The 21,618-nt window shown below is 42.9% G+C and overlaps 1 protein-coding gene across 18 annotated transcripts in view; it reads right to left on the reverse strand.

Moving 5' to 3' along the window:
- Positions 1-2,194: 2,194 nt before the first annotated feature.
- DIS3L2 (DIS3 like 3'-5' exoribonuclease 2) overlaps positions 2,195-21,618 on the reverse strand; it is an 867,027-nt gene continuing 847,603 nt past the window's right edge. For all 18 annotated transcript variants that reach the window (XM_077487662.1, XM_077487653.1, XM_077487654.1 and 15 more), the window contains one exon: positions 2,195-3,912. In XM_077487662.1, coding sequence (XP_077343788.1) covers positions 3,814-3,912 — 99 coding nt within the window. In that variant the 3' untranslated portion in view covers positions 2,195-3,813. The remainder of the gene's footprint in view (positions 3,913-21,618) is intronic.

Consider the following 21,618-nt stretch of genomic DNA (forward strand, 5'->3'; position numbering starts at 1 on the left):
ACGAGTCACATGACATCAGGGAGGAAAAATGGCCAATTGGGCCCAATTTGGACATTCACTTAGGGGTGTACTCACTTTTGTTGCAAGTGGTTTAGACATTAATGGCTGTGTGACGTTATTTTGAGGGAACAGCAAATTTACACTGGTTATACAAGCTGCACACTTACTACTTGTAGCAAAGTGTAATTTCTTCAGTGTTGTCACATGAAAAGATCGAATAAAATATTTACAAAAATGTGAGGGGTGTACTCACTTTTGTCAGATACCGTATATGAGGGTGTGCACACTTATGCAACCACATTATTTTATTTTTACTCCCCACCCTAAAATATTGTTTTTCAACTGAGTTGTGCAGTTTATAGGTCACAATAACTGCTGCAGCCTCAGAAGATTTTACCCTCTTCCTGACCAGAGCACTTTTTGCGTTTCGGCACTGCGTCACTTTAACTGACAATTGTGGTCATGCGACATTGCACCCAAACAAAATTGACATCCTTTTTTCCCCACAAATAGAGCTTTCTTTTGGTGGTATTTGATCACCTCTGTGGCTTTTATTTTTTGCGCTATAAACAAAAAAAGAGTGACAATTTTGAAAAAAAAAAAAAAATGTTGTACTTTTTTACTATAATAAATACCCCCCCCCCCCCTTCTTTTTTTTAAAGGTACATTTTTTCTCAGTTTAGGCCAATATGAATTCTTCTACATATTTTTGTTAAAAAAAAATTGCAATAAGCGTATATTGATTGGTTTGCGCAAAAGTTATAGCATATAATTAAAAAAAAAATTCCTCAGTTTAGGCTAGCTCTGAGGCAAGGAGTGCGCCCTGAAATGCAGTTGTTGCATCAGTTGATAAATGGCACATCTATGTCCCTCCTGTTCAGCACTGTGTTTTTATGGCTCATGTCCATTTGCTATCTTGTGAGTATCCATCTTTATCAATTTTATTGCTTGATTAAATATTTTTGGTAATGCACTAGGTGTGTGCACCTTATGTTTTTGTCTGTTTTCGTAGTATCATTGGACTATCCTGCCTGAAGAAGGCAGCGTCCGCCTAGTTGTGTAGGATTATTTTTGTCCTTATGTTTCTACACTAAGGAAGACTTAGCGCTGGCAGTGACTGCTTGCTTTTGTACCTTCTGGGAAGGCTGTCCACACGGTTTAGGAGTGTGTCTATGGGAATGTTTGACAATTCTTCCAGAAGCACATTTGTGAGGTCAGGCACTGATGTTGGAGAGAAGGCCTGGCTCAGAGTCCTCGCTCTAACTCATCCCGAAGGTGTTCTATCGGGTTGAGGTCAGGACTCTGTGCTAGCCTCCCTGATCGATAATAGGCCAACAGTTACTAACTTTTTCAATTCTTTTCACTTGACACTTTTGTCATCAAAATTAAGATGGTATAATTGATACTTTACATCTCATAATATTACACCTTTATATGTCATTTTCTAATTTGATGTACTCAGTTATGTTATTCTTCAAATGTGTACCACTATATTGCAGGAGAGACATGCACCGTCTTTTCTGCAATAAAATGCCCCTACCTGCATGCTAGCCATCTATTCCAGCCCTGTAAGTTTACAGTGCCCAGCTGGTCTGCAAGTACCAGGATGACAGCCTCCTGAGCAGGAGTGACGACTTCTCCTGCAAGCCAATGAAGAGGACTGAAGGCCAGCACTTAGAAGATGCCGTTGCATGACCATTGATAAGTATTATGACTTTAGTTGAACTTTAAGTAAAAAAACTAAGATTTCCCTGCTAAAAAAGGGAACCAAGATTCCCAGAAGGGAGCTTAGGTCCTTTTTCCTGGACACTAGACACACTGTCTTCTGCGGATAAGAGATTTGGTCACCATCAGGGACTACCCCTAGGATGGGCTTTGTTTTATTCTCCACTGTGTCCTTCAGTGAATGTAAGAGAAATATACATTTTGTTTGTTAAACTGGCCATGCAGTATACCATTTTCTAATTCAATTTCCTTTGCATTTACTGTACCTTCAACTATGTAGTGCATGAACCTACCCAATTGCATACAGATTGAAAGTGTTTAGTTTTGACCTCATATTATATGGTTTTGGTAAATCTAAAGGAAAATTATACAAGAAAATAGTATAATGTACAGCCAAGCCTACTTTTATCAGGAATATTTTAGATACACTTCAATAGGTATATGGTAGAAAAATAAGATGAGACAAGCATTCCTAGAGCAGATGACTTTATTGAATGGTAGATAACATCAGCAGTACAGACCAGATCTTAACTACAGTCCAATATAACTTCCCCAGCAAATGACATTCTAGGTGATAGCACTTAGGTGAAAAAAACAAGTGTAAGCTATTATAGCACTCTGTTTTGCAGGGACAAAAATAAAACAAAAAGGGAACTGCTCTTCTCTAACACCATGCCCGTGGAAAGAACTGCCTCAGTATAGGCTTGCAGCGCTAGTTTTGGCTGCTATTACCTGTGATGCTGGGGTAATGCACACAAAGTATTGTGCACCATAGTTTCAGGCAGAATGGGGCTAATTGATTACAATTGGAATTTCAGCTAGATTAGGGAAGGCTGCTCATGGCATTTAAAGGAAGCTAAATGTTTGTAAGCAGTACAGTGTTTTTCAACCTACTGGGGCCCATTGACTGCATTTTATTCAAAAGGTTAACTTACACTTTAACAGACTCTAGTTCGATCTTTGATACCCTACACCTAAAATCAATTCAAAGGAACATAATTCACTCACATGGCACTTCAGCTGCTAGAATGAAAATCATCATCCTTGTGGATACAGCTTTTAAAATCAATACCTACAGATGCAGGGCTAGGAAATTTATAAAAGTAAACTGAATATCTTGCAAAATCTTTGTAAATGTATTCTCACATGCCAAGAGGTTTGTTTTCAACTGTAATATTGGCAACAATACATACACATAGTTCATTAATAGTGCAAAAAAAAATGATTGAGATGTAAACACTGTTAAAATCTGGGCTGTTCACTTTTACCAAGATTTCACCACTGCCCAACTTTTAAAATAAAATTATTTAAAAAAAAGCTAAAAATGTGACGTTATTTATCACAAATCATTTTGGTTAACTTGCATGGGCTACTGCAGGAAACATGGCAAGTTATCAGCCCCCGACTAAAGTAAAAACTATGACCCAATGTGTTTAAAGCTGGTCATACATGTTGCGAATACACTGGCAGAAATTCGCTACATGGGTGTCTCTGACAGGCCCCTCCTGCACAACATCTTTTGACTGAAAAAATCAAAGGAGCCAGGCAGAAAGCTGTCACCTGAACAGTTGCTGCATCCGATCAGATGCAGCTGTCAGAATACAAATAGCTTGGTAACAGGGTTTTGCACATCCACGCTTTAAGCATGGATTAAGGAATCTGTTCGATATTTTACGTTTAGCGTACAGGCTGAGCAAAAATTATCTAAAAGCATATGGCTATCTTGAGACAGCCTCAGTGGTAACAGGGAGCTGTCCAGTTACTGTGGAATAATAATAGCCCCTTTTAGATAATTGGGGGAGTGGCAAAGGTTGACAACTGGTTTGAGGAATGCAACCCAGTCTCTAGGAGGCTTACATAAAAACAGAAATAAAAAAAGAAATAAAACATAACTAGTGATAGTTTCTGGGTGGAAAACCACTGGTACCACTGCAAAGGGATAGATATTTTCTTTTTTTTTGTGCTAAAAAATGGGTGTGGCTCTGAGAGTTAAAAGTTACATCAGTAAATGACATGTAAAATGACACAGCAGCAAAATCATCTTCACAAATTGCCCTGAGATGTCATCTTTGTTTTTTGGTCCACTACTCAGTCTGTGGTTCCAGGTCTTTTTATCACCGCTGTATACTTCAATGGAACATTTTCCGACTTCAAAACCACCTCTAGTAGCGTAAAGATGCCAATTACCTGCAAGAGAGAGAGGAAAAGGTGCAAATTTAACATGTACAGTTATGACACATCTTTCAAGATGAATTAGAACAAGCCAATTAACCTCAGCCACACTTTGGCTCCAAGTTTGGTAGATTTAACTGGCTCTCCTCATCCTCCACATCAAAAACATATCCAGACACATACCCGAGATGAGACAATCGTGTAATAGTTACATCTGTCAGCATTTCGCTGTCCCAGAAGCCAGTAAAATGGTGCAGTACTGCGCATATGCTGGTTCTGTAACCACTTGCTGACTGGTCATAGCCGAAATATGGCCGCAGCGCGCTCGGATAATTCTGGGAGGGCGTACTATAACGTCCTCCCAGAAGAATCGCGCTAATGTGCCCCCCTGGGGCATGCACACACGGAACTCTCCATGCTCGCCAGGTTCACGGGACCCGGTGGTTCACGGATCGCAGTAAAGGGCTAAAGGGAGCGGCCCTTTACCATGTGAAAACTCCATCCAATGATGGAGTGATGACAATGTAAACAATGCGGGTGTTATCCAGGGGTTCATCTCTCTCCTTTCATCACACCGATACAGCATGTGGAGAGGAGAGAGATCGAGTGTCCAGCAGTGCCAATAGTGAGTTTTTATTCAATTCTACTGTGCCTAGCAGTGCTACATCAGTGCTCTACTGTGCTACTAGTGCCCTAAAGTGCTCACCTGTGCCAACAGAGCCACCTATGCCCATCAGTGACACTACAGTGCCCAGTGCCACACCAGTGCTCATCTGTGTCACTACAGCGCTCGTCAGTGCCCATCAGTGCTCATCTGCACCACTACAGTGCTCTACAGAGTCACTTCAAGTGCTACATTAGTGCCCTGCAGTGCCACTAGATGGCCATCTGTGTTCATCTGTACCACTACAGTGCCCATCAGTGCCACCACAGTGCATATCAGTGGCCATAAGTGAGTGCTCATCAGTGCCACCCTATCAGTGGATCAACGCCCGTCCGTGCTACCTCATCACTGCGGCTGCACTGATTAGCTGGCACTGCATTAGTACACATCATTGCATCCTCATAAGCACCCAGCATTGCACCCTCATCTGTCCTAGTGTCCCTATTGCACCACAGACCACAGTCACCAGTATGGCGAAATTTTTTTTTTACAGAGACATACCAGCTTCTTACCCTGCGCGACGAGAGCAGCGGGGAGCTCTCGGAGTCTGCACCCAGTTCCGTTTAAGACTATGAACTCATTTTAAGTGGGTCTGCTACAGAAGCGGAGGAAGAGAAACTTGTGCCCATAAAACGAAGGAGTTCTTGCGAGGAGAATCAAGCTACTACAAGTAGCGCAGTGTTATCCACTTCTAGTGCAGTGCCATCATCGAAAAATGAAGTACCAATGCAACAAAGGCCAAGCACTAGTGGGGTGTCATCTAAGCCCCAAGGGGTGAGGACCCATGCCAGCCTTCCCTATCACCTCCAGAACCCCCTGCGTCTTCCCTCTAATTCCAGACCACCACCCAGCCAGATGTCCAGATGAACACCGATAGTTTTGCCCTTCTTGATTTTTTTAATTACATTTTTACTGAAGACCTATTATCTTCTATCGTGGCCCAGTGCAACCTCTATGCACATCAGTGCATAGCAAGCAACCCTGGTGATCCACTCCTTGGAAAGGGTTACCATCTTTATGGGAATAATTTCTATTCAAGATTGCCCCCTTTTTTTGCAGCCTTTCCCGGAAGGACACTTCAGCATGTGATACAGTGAGAGCCAATAGGAAGGGCTTCCCGCAAAGGCCAGTTAATGAAAAGTTAAAGTGGAAGTAAACCCTCCTATTTTCAGCCATGGAAGCTGCCATCTTGGCCTCTGTTTAATCTTCAACTGCCATGATGCTGCACATGTGATCAGTTATGACACCAGCCATTGGATGGTGTGACAGTTTGGATGAGAGCACAACCAATGTGACAGTTAGCATTTCTGGCATGCCGGGAATGTAACTGTTTTTTGGAACTATTAAATCGTTGGGTTTACTTCCGCTTTAAGAAGGGGGAGAAAGGGTCTTTGCGGAACCAGGAGCTATTGGCTGTCAAGTGGAGGGACAGAGGAAATGGTCACATGCTCTCAACAATTCATGACGACACCTGAAAATCCCCAGAAGAAACAGCTTAATTCAGAAACCAGCTTGTGTCCATGAACATAATTTGTTCATGGGGTTGTCGACTTCAATGATCAGATGATTGAACCCCTACCTTCCCACAAGAAAATCCCGCCATTGGTATAAAAAAAGTTTCTATTTATTTTTTCAGTTTGGCCATGTAGAACACTTATATTATTTACCAAAAATCTACCGAGACCCCCCTTCATTACCAAGAAGAAAACTATCACCGCCCTATTGCACTCTGAAGGCCTACCAGAAAAAATATGCTCCGATTCAGTGAGCAGACTCCAAGAACGTCACCTTTGAGGAGAAACTCCCCCTCCGTGAAACAGGCCAAAGACGTCAGAAGAAATACTGCGTGTGCTTCAGAGGAAGAGTTAGAAGCGATACCATGCATTTTTGTCCCCAATGTCCTTCCCAACCAGGCCTCTGTATACAGTGCCTTGCAAAACTATTCACCCCCTTGGCATTTTTTGTGTTTTGTTGCCTCACAACCTGGAATTAACATGGATTGTTTGAGGATTTGCATCAATTTACAGAACATGCCCACAACTTTGAAGATTTTTTTTTTTATTGTGAAGCAAACAACAAATAGGACAAAATAACAGAAAACGTTGATGTGCATAACTATCTACCCCCCTAAAGTCAATGCTTTGTAAAGCCACCTTTTGCGGTTATCACAGCTCCAAGCCTTGGATAAGTCCCTATGAGCTTGCCACATCTTACCACTCCTTGCACATTCCTCCTTGCAAAACTGCTCCAGCTCCTTCAAGTTGGATGGTTTGCACCTGTGAACAGCAATCCAAGTCTGAGCATGGATTTTCTATTGGATTGAGGTCTTGGCTTTGACTAGGCCATTCTAACACATTTACATGTTTCCCCTTAAACCACTCAAGTATTGCTTTAGCAGTGTGTTTTGGGTCAATGTCCTGCTGGAAGGAGAACCTCCGTCCTAGCCTCAAATCACACACAGAGTGGTACAAGTTTTGCGCAAGAATATCCGTGTATTTAGCACCATCCATCTTTGCCTAAACTCTGACCAGTTTCCCAGTCCCGACTGCTGATGGTGGGATGGTGTTTTTTGGGTAATGTGTTGGGTATACGTCAGACATAGCGTTTTCTTTGATGGACAAAAAGTTAAATTTTAGTCTCACCAGAGCAGAGTACCTTTCTCCATACATTTTGGGAGTTTCCCACATGTCTTAAACGCAAAGCATGCCATTTTGTTTATTGCTGAAAGAAATGGCTTTCTTCTGGCCACTCTGCCATAAAGCCCAACTCTATGGAGGCGATTCAGTTCGCATTGTGCGCTATACAAGTATTTCATTCATTCATGGAGCGTACGGCTTATTGTCATCCTATGTACAGATACTAAAGTCTCTGCTGTGGAACTCTGCAGCTCCTCCAGGGTTACCTTAGGTCTCTGTATTGCCTCTCCGATTAATGCCCTCCTTGCCTGGTCCATGAGTTTTGGTGTGCGGCCATCTTTTGACAGGTTTGCTGCTGCGCCATGGTCTTTCCATTTGGTTTTGAGGGATTTGATGGTGCTCCAAGGGCTCATCAAAGATTTGGATTTTTTTTTATAACCCAACCCTGACTTGTACTTCACAACAACATTGTCCCTTACTTGTTTCTTACTTTGTTCCTTGGTCTTCATGGCAGTGTTTGGTTAGTGGTGCCTCTTTCTTAGGAATTGCAGCCTTTGGGGCCTTTCAAAAAGGTGTGTATATATAATGACAGATCATGTGACACTTAGATTGCACACAGGTGGACATCATTTCACCAATTTTGTGACTTCTGAAGGAAATTGGTTGCTCCAGAGCTTTTTATGGGCTTCATAACAAAGGGGGTGAATACATACGCAGGTGCCACTTCTCAGTTTTTTTATTTCTGAAAAAATAGTTTTATGTATATATTTTTCCAATTTTACTTCACCGACTTAGACTATTGTGTTCTGATCCATCACATATAATTCAGACTAAAACATTGAACTAAAGGCTGTAATGTAACAAAATAGGTAAAAAGCCAAGGGGGGTGAATACTTTTTAAGGCACTGCAGGTGACTGTTTCCGCCGTTACCATACTTCAGGACATTGGTGAAGTATGGTAAACTTAATTGTCATTTACCTCCATATCCCTTATGCAATTGCACTAAACTGTACATACTGCTGCCTTCTGTGGAATTGACCCTGGCCTGCTATACGACCACGCTTCTGCCGAACGCTAAACTGTACCTACCTCTGCCTGCTCTGGAACTGACCCTGGACTGTTTGACCATGATTTTTGCCTGTGTCTGCCTCTTGGACTGATCTTTTACCCTGCTACTGAAGTAGTGGGATTCATAACACAGGGGTCTCACATACGTGAAGGGCTCCAGAATTGTTTTTCTGGCTGAAGAAAAAATAATTTTTAGTTTTCCCATTCCCAGATTACAGTCTGTAGACTCAGAGGCTTCAAAGAGATTTGGGTGGGAGAAGCCAATACACCTGTCCCCCACCTGTATTATGGACCATGCTCCTACCAGGACCAATATTTTGCCACTGCTGGCAATATCTCTACCTGCACTGTATATGGACAGTATACTGACTATGGACAATATTCCTGCCTGCTGCCTGGACAATTCCATTCACTGTCACTGATCACGTCCCTGCCTGCTGCCTGGATCAGGGCTCTCCTCCTGTGGACAACTGCAGTAATCTTTTGTTTACCTTTTGCTCATCAGAATGTGTTTTGGGGTGCAATTCTTGGTATGTACATGCTATGTGTTAGAAATATGAAAGGACTTCAAAAATGTGATAGAACACCTGATGGTGTTCCATGTTGGTATCGCCATGCTCAGGAGTAGTAGCATGTATTTTGGGGTGTAATTTTTGCTATGTACATGCTATGTGTTGGAAATAGCTTATAAATGGACAACTATGTAAAAAAAAAAAAAAAAAAAAAAAATTTCCACACATTTTCCAAAAATTTTGGGAAAAAAAATGATTTGTTCAAAAGACTCATAGCTCCTAGATTATACGTTGGGTACTTGCTAAAAGTCTCACATGTGGTATTGCTATACTCAGGAGTAGCAGAATGTATTTTGGGGTGTAATGTTTAGTATGCACATGCCATGTGAGAGAAGTAACCTGTTAATTTGACAATTTTGCAAAACAAAAAAAAAAATTCTTAATTTTGAAAAGAATTTCAGGAAAAAAAAGGGGTTTCCTTTACTTTCCAAAAAAGGGGTAATTTGGGGGTTATTTGTACTTTCCTGGCTTGTTAGTGTCTCAAGAAATGATCGGCCTTCAGTATATCAGGTGTGATCAATCTTCAATGATTGGCACCATAGCCTGTAGACTCTCTAACCTTCACAAAGACCAAATTTACACTGATTTGGGTTATTTTTACCAAACATATGTAGCAGTATACATTTTGGCCAAAATGTATGACGAAAAATGACTAATATGCACAATTTTATGACAGAAACGAGAAAAATGCGTTTAAATTTGTATTTATAGCGCAAAAAATAACCCGATTACTTGTCATCAGGCCATCAGAGTACCCGAGTACCTGTCACCAGGCCTATAAATGTGGAGAATGCCCCAAGTGCTCTTATATTAGGGAACGTGAGACATGTACTGTATATTACCCAGTGGGGGAAGATTTAAGCCCTTGTACCACGTAAACTGCGCCACGACAGTGGTGGCCTATCTCATGACCTGCAGTTGTGGTACATTTTACATGGGAAAGATTAAAACCCCCCTTTCACAAACACATCCATAACCATGCATACTATGTACCAAAGTAAAACACCCCAATTGGACACATATAGGCTTAAAACACAATTATAATACTCTAGCCATGAGTTTCATGGCATTAGATCATGTATGAGAGGATCCCAGAGGGGCAGACTTCGATAAATTGGTCCTATAACCTGAAACTAGATGGATCCACCATTTAAAGACTCACCCCTCCAGGGCTAAAATGATGTCATCAGCTTTGCACCTTTCCTTTAATTGCTACTATATGAATTGATGTCCTTTGCCCTATGGCCTTGCCTTTGGCTTTTCACAAATCGCTATGTTGCATTACATCTACGGGTCAATATGCGAGACCCTCTAAATTGTTAATTGGTGACAATCCTTAAAACCAATTATAGATTGTATTTCTAACAGTGGTCTGTATTACATTGTGCAGGTAAAACTCCTCCCCCTTGGGTGACTGCGATAGAGGGATCCAGATATGGGCATTGACCTTCCTCAAGATGGTGTGCTATGATATGGGTGGATGTGGCTGGCCACGCCCCCAGCCTCTGTCATCCTTACGTGCATATGCATAATTGATTCTGGCCGCCAGACCACAGCTGGGGGCAGTTTGGAGAGATTTGCAGATTGTGCATATGGCTGTCAGTGTTGGAACTTACTGTGTTTGAAATATCTACAAGCAGCATTACCTTCCCCTCATCTTATCTTTGTGATAGGTTCTTATTAACATTGGCTAATTGCTGTGCAAAGGCAGTGTAGTTTTACAGAGGAATGTTACTCTGTACTAATAATCAATATTCTTAGCAGTAGTGCCATCATTGTAGTAGTTGTTATAACATTACTATCACTATTATTGAGCAATTATTAGAACATTATGATAACTATCATGAGTGAATGTGAGTAACTGAAATTCAATTGAAATCATGGTTATTTTATAGACCCAATGTGAGGAACCTAAACTAAACATAGGAGAGGAGTTTACTTGTCAAATGTCTGTCTAATGGACCACCTGTTTCACCATGATAGCAAAAATTATTTAAATGTTTAAACTATTTTTTATGGCTGCAATACAGAAGATAAATATAAAATTTTGAGTCAAGGATACATTTCTAGAATCAAGGTATGTGCAACAATCTCTTGGGAGGAGGGTACACAGCTCTCTCCTGATGAAGAGGACCATGTTCATGAGCAGAAAGACTTGTTATATAAATCACTGCAGTGGTTGGAACTGTTTTTTAACTGTATATTATAAGTTTACTATCAGCTGTTTTACAAGAAATAAAATGGTATTGTCAACAGCCCATGCCTCATGGAATATACGTTGGGGTGTTTACCTTTCAAAATGGGGTAATTTTGTGGCGTTTACATTGTCCTAGTGCTCCAGGACCTTCAAAAATGTAATAGGTAGTCAGGAAAATAAATGTGTAATTTATGCTCCTAGAAAGCCTGATGGTGCTCCCTATGTGGCCAGGTTGTGCAACGGTTATACATGTGTGGTATTGCCATACTCGGTAGTAGTAAAATGTGTTTTGGGGGGTCATCTCTGCCATGTATATGCTATGTGTATGCTATGTGTTAGAAGAATGTAATAAATTGACAACTGTGTAAAAAAAAATAAAAAGTTTTTATTTTCTTTCAACGTTTACCAAAAACTTTTGGAACACAATTACATGTTCAAAAGACTCAATATGGGTAATGCTCATACTTTGTGGTAAACTCCATTGTCCTAGTGCTGCAGGGCCTTCAAAAGTGTAATATGTTGTAATGCTCCTAGAACGCCGGATGGTGCTCCCTGCATCTTGGGCCTCTCTATATGGCCAGACTGTGTAAAAGTCTCACATGGTATCGGCATACTCGAGATGAGTAGCAGAATGTATTTTGGGGTGTAATTTTTGTTTTGTTATGTACATGCTAGAAATATCTTATAAATTGACCACTTTCTGTAAAAGAAAAAAAAAAAAAAAGACTCTTGGAAAAAATGAACAATGAAAAAAAAAGACTCATTATGCCTCATAGAATATATGTTGGGTGCTTGCTTTCCAAAATGGGGTTATTTTGTGGGCAATTTCATTGTCCTGGTGCTCCAGGGCCTTCAAAAGTGTGATAGCTTGTTCAGAAATTAGATGCATAATTTATGCTCCTAGAACATCTGATGGTACTCCCTGCATGTTGGACCTCTGTATGTGGCCAGGCTGTAAAAAAAGACTCACACATGTGGCATTGTCATACTCGGGAGGAGTAGCAGAACGTATTTTGGGGTGTAATTGATAGTATGCATTTGACAATTTGACAATTTTGTGTAAAAATAAATACAATTTCTTAATTTTCCCAATAATTGTGGGATAAAAATTACAACTTCAAAAAACTCGCCATGACTCTTACAAAATACCTTGGACTGTCTACTTTTCAAAAAGGGGTCATTTGGGAGATATTACTTTCCTGACATTTCAGGGCCTCAAGAAATGAAGAAAGGCCGTCAGTGCATCAGGTGTGATACATTTTCAATGATTTGCACCATAGCTTATAGACCAACTTTCACACAGATCAAATACTATACACTTATTTGGGTTATTTTTTACCAAAGATATTTAAGCAGCATAAATTTTGGCCCAAGTGTATGAACAAAAATTGCCTATTTGCAAAATTGTATCACAGAAAACAAAAAAAAAGTAGATTTTTTTTTTCCAAAAATGTTCGCTCTAATTTCACTTATGCTGCTGCTGCAAAAAAAAAAAAAAAAAACACCAGTGGCCATTATATACCACCAAAAGATCTGGGCAGGAAGGGTGTATAAGGGACCGGTATTGAAGTGGTTAAGTGACCAGTGGGTAAGTTGGTCAACCAGCAGTTACAGAACTCATATCTTTGGGCATTTTATTTATGCAGACGAATGAGTGGGCTAAATGAGTGTTTTTTTTATATATACCTTGGGTCAGACTCTTGCATGCCAATCAAGTCTGTATATCCAAACACTATTGGCAGGATGCAGATTTTCAAAAAGCTGTCAGGTACTGGTTCATTTTGAGCACTACAGCAGGTCTCAGGGAGAGGTGTAACTGCTAATGATGGTTGATACACCCTGCCACCATGCATGATTTCCTGAATTAAGTCTTATTACTTCTTCAGTAAAATAGGATTTTTTGAATTAAAGTGGTTCTGAAATCTGAAGGTTTTTTACCTTCATGCATTCTATGCATGAAAGTAAAAAACAAAAAAAAAAACCTTTGACCCACAATCCTTACCCGAGCCCCCTCCGATCCAGCACAATAGTTCACAATAGCCTGGGCTGGATGGGGACTCTCCCTCATTGGCTGAGACAGCAGGGGGAGCCCACTGGATTCCACTGCTATCAATCACAGCCAGTGAGCCAATGAGGAGAGTGTGAGGCCGAGCTACAGCTATGTGTGTCTTATAGACACAAAGATAAGTGGCTCAGGAGCAAGCATGCAGCAGTGCCCCCAAGGCAATCTGCTTTCTGTGGGGTCACTGCTCGAGGGGGAGGAGCCAGGGGCCCAAACAAAAGAGGATCAGGGCTGCTGTGTGCAAAATCACTGCACAGAGCAGGTATGTATGACATGGTTATATATATATATATATATATATATATATATATATATATATATATATATATATATATATATATATATATATAAAAAAGCTTTAGTATTACTTTAAAGTAAAGTAAAAGGATCACAGAATGAATTAAGGTGCATTAGCCTTTGCAGCTGCCTTCAAATGATTGAACAATGGCAAACAAAGCTGTAAGGACAGCCTAGAATAAGACCTCCTACTCACATCTGTGTCTGTCACTCACTTGCTCCACGCTCCAGCATCAGGTCTCTCTGTGTGCCAATGCTGGCTTCCAGTATTTCCAGGCATTCCATCCAATCACAGAGGGGGCACTGTCTTAAAGTACTAGCATGAAGACTGCTCAGTGTTTGAGCAACATATCCACACAGTAACAGCTGGACCCCGTATTCCCTAGTGGCTTTTCAAGTGTTTTTGTGTACCTCCCAATGTTTCTATGACTTCTGTTTCAATATGTTTATTGAGAATTTTTGAATAAACAGTAACAAACAAGAGATTACAATCTACTCCTTGTGAGCCCTCGCAGGGGCCACTAATCATGAATACAAACCCAAAGGGCAAACCATCACAGTATATTTCTAGTAAACTCGAGATAAGGAAGGGAGATGAGCAAGAGATGAAATCGAGACTGGTTCAGTACCAAACAACTCGTTCCTTTGTTGTTTCCTGCGGGTAAGCCCCTTTTCTACTACCCACGTTCATGGGTGGCAGCAGTTTTTATTAGCAATGGGAGAGATTACTAAGGAGAGTGAAGAGAGATAGGGAACAGAAGAAGGAAGGGTAAAGAGAAAAAAAGAGGGAGGAAAGGAAGGGGGGAAGCTCGGGCTCGGACGCCCCGCCAGGGGAATTTAGACCAAGTCCAGGCATGCCGCTTGGAGCGCGGGGAACTCATAGGAGATCCACGGCTCCCAGATCTTTAGAAATTTAGCATGTGAATCATGGACAATACTGGACATACGTTCCTGAAGTAACATAGCAGTCATGCATGTCTTAACCCCTGAAAAATCTACCCGTTGCGACTTCCAGGCTTGGGCAATGGCCCGCTTGGCTGCTATAAATAGATAGGTAGCCAGCTTCTGTTGAGGGCCGCGCAAGCCAGGAACCGGGCAATGTAGGAGAGCTAGCCTAGCGTCCCTTCGGATCGTTAGATGAAAGTGTCTGCAGTAAGCCAAAAACCCTAGACCAGAACCCCACCAACCTTGGGCAAGCCCACCATGTGTGCATGACATCACCTCGCTGTCCACAGTTGCGGAAGCATCTGTCAGTACTCCCAGGGAATGCCCGAGCCATGCGGGCAGGTACCCAATACCATCGGAACATTACTTTATATGCGGTCTCTAGGGTATTTGTGTTGAACGAGCATTTGGCGACCGTGTTCCAGGCTCTGTTCCAATCCTCTGGGTCTACTGGGGCCTGAAGGTCCTTTTCCCATTGAGTCATATAAGAGAGGGGTGCTGATGGCGAGCGACCATTCAGGGAGGCATAAATGGCCAAAATGAGGCCCGGGGACCCTGGGCAGTGATGGCATGTATGTTCAAAAAAAGTTTTTTGGAAGGGATAGGTGGACGTGCGGCGTTACAATCCAGTGCTTTAATTGGATAAAGTGATAATGCTCCGTGACCGGCGCCCCCTGAATTTCCCTAATACTCTCCCAGGAAGGGAATGAACGTGAAGAAAGAAAATTTTGGACTTGTGGGTAGCCATGCGAAGACCACCAGGAGAATGCTTGAGGCTCCACCAGACCGGGTGGGAAAAGAGGGTTATGGGTGATGGGGAGTAGGGGTAGGAAGGGGGACATGAGATTGTTAGCAGAGCGAACTGAGTCCCACACCTGCAGACCATGAAGCAGCATGGGGCTCAGGGAGGGAGGGCGCAGATTCCTGGGGAGCCAGAGGAGTGCCTGAAGTGAACACGGGTCAGAACCAGGCACCTCCAGGAGCACCCACAGAGGAACATTCGTGGTTGCATGAAGCATGGTCAATGGGGAGATCTGGGCCGCTATGTAGTATTTAGAGATATTGGGGACCCCCAGGCCTCCCCGGAGCCTATGGGTATAAAGGGTCGCTCTAGGTACCCTGGGGCGTTTGCGCGCCCATATAAATTGGAGGATCCTATTCTGCAGGAGTCGGAGGAAAAAAGCGGGTACCCGGACAGGCAAAGTGCGAAAATAATAAAGGACTTTGGGAAGGATTGTCATCTTCGCCGCTGAGATCCTCCCTACCCAGGAGAGTGAGGGAAATTGCCAGGCTTGCATAAGGGTGGACACCATGCGTAATAGGGGATAATAATTGGCAGAGAAAAGGGAAGAATAGGCTGGCGTCAATTTGACCCCTAAATAGTCAATCGAGTGGGATGCCCAACGATAAGGAAAATGGTCCTGAAGTCGCTGTACCAGTTCCAGAGGGAGGTTAACATTCAGCGCTGTGGTTTTGGAGGGGTTAATTTGAAGACCTGAGAAGGCTGAAAATTGGTCTAATACAAGTTGCAGGTTGGGCAGGGAGATGAGCGGGTTTGATATAGTCAAAAGGGCGTCGTCCGCAAATAGGTTCACTTTGTATTGAGTGCCCGCGTAAGGGATTCTCGAGATATCACTATTGGCCCTGATCGCCGCCGCCAGCGGCTCCAATGCCAGGATAAACAGTGCCGGGGACAGGGGGCAGCCCTGTCTAGTTCCCCGAAGTATCGGGAAAAGGTCGTTTCTATGACTTCTAATGCCTCAGTTCAGTCTGTACCCAGCTCCTGTGTTCTTTCAGGGATCCTTAGATTTTCCCAATGTCATTGCTGATCACAGCTTTGACTCTTGTTTGCAAGCCTGCATCCAGTCATGCCTGTGTTCAATCTATACTCAACTCCAGTGACCCCGTGCACTCCTGCGGGCATCCAGTCTACCTTCACCATCATGGCTCACTCTGCCCTTTAGCCAATTACCTGCTTTTCTTCATTCTGTGTGTTTCTCTAAGCATTTTAGATTATTATTATTACTTATTAGCACCTGTGCACTCACAGCATCTGTGTCTCAGTGTGTTATTAACTCCTGCCAACACTCCTGTGTTAACTGCTGCCTAGTGAATCTAGTGGCCCAGTGCTGCAAGGAACTTTCAATTGCTCTCAGATGTGGCCAGCTAGGGTGAGTCGTTAGACTAATTTGGATATTGCCTGTAGTAACATCTCTACCTCTAGAAGATCTGATGAAGACCAGGCAGTACAGTAGACTCTGCACCTTGGCCCTTCTGAGGGCTCTCACGAGGAGGCAGCATAGAGCTAAACTATGTCTACTCTGTGGCCTTTGCCACCAAGTGCCCAGCTATTACTACTAGTCCTTTTCAGCCACTCTGCCCCTAGTGGGATTTGTAATTTGTGCCAATGCCTCAGTTAAGTGGCAAGCAATAGTAGGAGTGGATCAAAAGTACAGAGGGGAGGGACTGGTGTCTCAATGTAATCCAAGAAAATAATTTCAGGGAAAGTCAAAAATCCTTCAATACAGGGCATTTTCACCCCTTCCTGCCCAGAACAATTTTAAGTTTTCAGCGGTGTGGTCATGCAACACTGTACCCAGACCTCTGCGGTTTTTATTTTTTGCGCTATAAACAAAAGAGCAACAATTTTGAAAAAAATATATATATATTTTTTACTTTTTGCGATAATATCCCAATTTAAAAAAAAAACAAAAACACTTTTTTCCTCAGTTTAGGCCGATATGTATTCTACATATTTTTGATAAAAAAACAAACGCAATAAGCGTATATTGATTGGTTTGTGCAAAAGTTATAGCGTCTACAAATTACGGGATAGATTTATGGCATTTTAATTTATTTTCTTTTTACTAGTAATGGCGGCGATCTGAGATTATTTTTTTTGTGAGACAAAGGGGGCTGCAGAAGGGGAGACATTTTTGATGGTACTCAAGGTCAGATATCTAGACCAGACTCAAAGAAAAGGATAGGTCCCATGGAGTTCTTCCTAGGATGACATTTCCTGGTTTCGCACCACTTAAAACAGGCTTTTCAAGAGGGATAGTAGACATTACGAGAAGTTGACTTTGTAGCCCTCAAGAGGGTAGGGATGACTGAATCCAATAAGCTCATGCCCCTTAGGGTCCTTAGTTTTTCAACCAAGACCCATCCCGTCCCTTGGCTCTGGGTGCAGGTGCTGGCATCATTACTAAGGGAAACAGAAAGTAAAAGTTTCCTGCTGCGCATGCACAAGTCGCGCTGCGCTTTCTGAATGGTCCCTGTTGTCTTCTGGGACCAGTGTTTCTCCCAGAAGGCAGCAGGGGGGAAGGAAGAGGGGCTGGACATTACGTAGTTCGCCGCACAATGTGCGGTGATCTTTCCCCTGGAAGTGGGAGCAAATACCGGGAACAGGTATCTGCTCCCCCCTCTCCTCTGAAAGGTGCCAAATGTGGCATGGAGCGCATGTTCCATTTATGGCTTGAACTCTTTTCTTTGGCTGTGCTGCATGCCCTTAGCTCAGTTTCCACAAAAAAACTTTTTTGTTTTTTTGCGGTTAAATACCTGTTTTTTCTATGTATACATTACTTCCTCCTTGTGATCGCCTAGGCAATTGCGTCACTAGGCAATTCACAAGTGTTCCTGGGATAGCGGAGTCATGTATCCCATGACTCCTTGCAAATCGCCTACTGCCGAAATCTCGCATATGCAGGGAGATAGAGTAGCTGTCAGAATTCATTGGTGATGCCGGGGGTGGACGGGACCCGAGCAGGTATGGAACACCAGCCAATTATTGGGCTTCATAAGAAAGGGGGCGGAGCCGCATACACGTAGCGGCCCACGCTGACCCCATCCTATTGGCTGGTGTTCGATAACTGCTCGGCCCCACCCACCCTCGACATCACCGATTGATTCTGACAGCTCCTCTCTCCCTGCACACAGTTACATTATAAGTCTGCTAAATATTATATGGTCTCAGCGCGGGTTACACATTATCACTATATCAAATATATATATATATATATATATATATATATATATATATATATATATATATATATATATATATATATGTATTGATTATATAGAGGCATTACTAAGCACAGGGCTTGACAAATTTGCTTAGAATCTAGGAGCCAGCTGAAATAGTTAGGAGCCAGTTACTTAAATCCTCTGCTCAGCACCCAGAACTGCATGTCTGGGGCATCAGACAATAAGAATTGCTCATGCCTGGTGCCAAGAGAAAGACAGTAGTTAAAAAAAATAAAAAATAAATAATAAAAAAAAAACTTTTGTTTTATTATAAGATTTCGCTAATAAGTTTTTTTTTCTCCTTCACTGATGTGCTTTGATAGGCTGCACTAATGGGCACTGATGGGGCAGCATTGAGGTTGGAACTGGGCACTGACAGGTGGCACTGATAGGCATCAATAGGCAGCACTGAGGTGCCACTAATGGGAACTGGCAGGTGGCACTGATGTGTAGCACTGGCAGGTGGCACTAACTGGCATTGGCAGGCGGCACTAACTAGCATTGGCAGGCGGCACTAACTGGCAGGTGGCACTGGATTGCACTGGCAGGTTGCACTGGATGGCATTGATTGGCACTGGCAGGTGGCACTAACTAGCATTGGCAGGTGGCACTAGATTGCACTGCTTGGCACTGGCAGATGGCATTGGTAGGTGGCACTAACTGGCATTGGCAGGTGGCACTGGATTTCACTTGCAGGTGGCAATGGGTGGCACAGATTGGCAAGTGGCACTGGATTGCACTGGCAGGTGACACTGACAGATGGCATTGGCAGGTGGCACTGGATGGCATGGATTGGCACTATATGGCATTGGTAGGTGGCACTGATAAGTAGCACTGCTTGGCACTGGCAGGTGGCACTAATTGGCAGGTGGCACTGGCAAATGGCATGTGGTACTAACTGGCATTGGCAGATGGCATTAGCAGGTGGCCCTAACCAGCATCGGCAGGTGGCATTGGATTGCACTGGCAGGTGGCACTGACAGGTGGCAATGATTGGCACGTGGCACAAGTTGACACTGATTGGCAAGTGGCACTGGATTGCACTGCTTGGCACTGGCAGATGGCATTGGCAGGTGGCACTAACTGGCATTGGCAGGTGGCACTGTCATTGGCAGGTGGCACTGGATGGCACTGGCACTAACTGGCATTGGCAGGTGGCACTGGCAGGTTTCACAGCTGATAGTGTAACTGTGAAACTGAATGCTCCCTGCAGTGCTGCACTGTGTGAAACTGTATGGAGAGAGAGAAGCTGACAAATTCAGCGTGATGTCAGAGGTGGGCGGGACTCTGGGTGGGGGGGAGCCGGCAGCTATCCAGCCAATGACTGGGCTGCTTAAGAAAGGGGAGGGGCCACATACACGTATCGGCCCGCCCAGATCCCATCCCATTGGCTGGTGTTGGAAAGCTGGGTCCCACCCACCCCGACATTCAGCCTAGATTTTGACAGCTCCTCTCTACACACAATTTCACACACTGCGGCGCTGCTCTGCCAACAGTGTGTGGAGAAGGGAGGAGGATGTCAGAGGCTGCTGAGCTGCTCTCTTTCTGCTCCATCCCGACTACCAGACAGTGCTCTGTGTCCGGAGGCACCAGACACAGAGCAACAGAGGCACCTGTCAGTGACAAAAACCCAGATTTGTCGAGCCCTGACTAAGCATGTGCAAGATTTGGTGTTGGTGGTGCATGATGGGTAGACAGCTGCACAGAAATACGGGAAATTAACACGAGAGGGCTTCCAATGCCCACAACTAAAATGGAACATGCCTACTCCCGAGATCAGTAACTATTTTTATAGAAAGTAAAAGTGCAAAAAATATTACCTTAGAAATGTTAATTTACAGGTTGAGACAGTTAAAAAAAATGTTTTGGGGACTGGAACTCCGCTACTGTATTTCTATTTGAATACATACATGTGTGTGAGATTGGTTCTTTTGAAAGAATACAAGTGTCCGATTGGCCATTTCTGAAGCCACCACCTTCCTTTGTTTATTCATGTTAACAGTATAAATAAAAGGAGTAAAAAAGTATAGAGATTGGGACTTTATGGGTGCAAATAAATTGAAAGAGATATCAAATATAATGTATAAAATGTTACTTTAAAAACAAGATAAAAATGAATTCATTAGAAAAGTCAATGAGAAAAAGGGAGATACAAGTTATGGCTAGTGCAATTAATTTACACCTTCAACAACGCAGCAATATATGATGGACTTCCCAATATGTTTTGCCCTTAAATCGGGCTTCATCAGAGAATGCTGGTCGTTTTCAGCGTACAATGCCTTCTGTATCTCCTAAAAGCAAAGAGACCAGGAACTGCTGGGATACCTAGATGTTTTGCTGCGTTAGACCAACCATGCGCCAAAGGTGACCATAGATGGTAGAAAAAGACCAGGTTCTGCAGCAGGCCAACGCCAGGAGCCACACACCACCAAGTATTGTAGTCACTTGAAATATCTCTGTGACAGAGCAGCATTCATGTGTCTCCTGGTTCCCGCACCCATAATAAATAAAAGCAGTAAAAGCATTCAAGGCAGGATTTTTCTAAGCTCAAGGTGATGCCAGCATACACAGCACACTTTCCTGGCATTATATGAGAGCGCTGTATTTGTGCTTTTAAGCGCAAAGAAATTATATTCTTATAGGGAGAAGCTTATACTTTCCCTTACTGTAACCATTTTTAAAGAAAGTAAAAGTGCAAAAAATATGCCATGTTATAATTGTTCATTTACAGGTTGAGACAGTTACAGAGCAGTCTTTTAAAAAAAATAAAAAAATATTTGGGGGACTGGAGCACAGCTTTAAGCATGAGGGAGAAGCTGGAAAAGCAAAATGGCACACAGTACTGCTCAAAAGTTTTAGGCAGATGTGAGGAAGTGCTGTAAAATAAAAATGCTTTAAAAAAATATATTTTTTTAATTGTTTTGACATTAAACATCCACTAGCCTGTTAACAGAGAAGAGGCAGGCCACAGGCCTGAGCAGTTGTTGGACAGAGGGATCCATCAGGATAGGTCCAGGATTCTGAGACATTCTTGGACAAGACAGCTAAGGTCTGGGAGGTGGACATGGCAGCAATCACAGGTTGTAGGGCATGGCATGCGAGGCACTCTTAGAAAGTGCTTTCAACCTTTTATCCAAAGGGGTCTTTGAACACTAGGATGTCCTTTAGGACAGTCAGTCCAGACAGGAAATGACCAGGATCACCACTGGAATAATCCACCCGAGCAACTGACAATGGCACATGCATGAGCAGT

Source organism: Lithobates pipiens, unplaced genomic scaffold, assembly GCF_037356315.1.
Source record: "Lithobates pipiens isolate NorthernLeopardFrog02 unplaced genomic scaffold, aLitPip1_a1.2 Scaffold_18, whole genome shotgun sequence".
Lineage (NCBI taxonomy): Eukaryota > Metazoa > Chordata > Amphibia > Anura > Ranidae > Lithobates > Lithobates pipiens.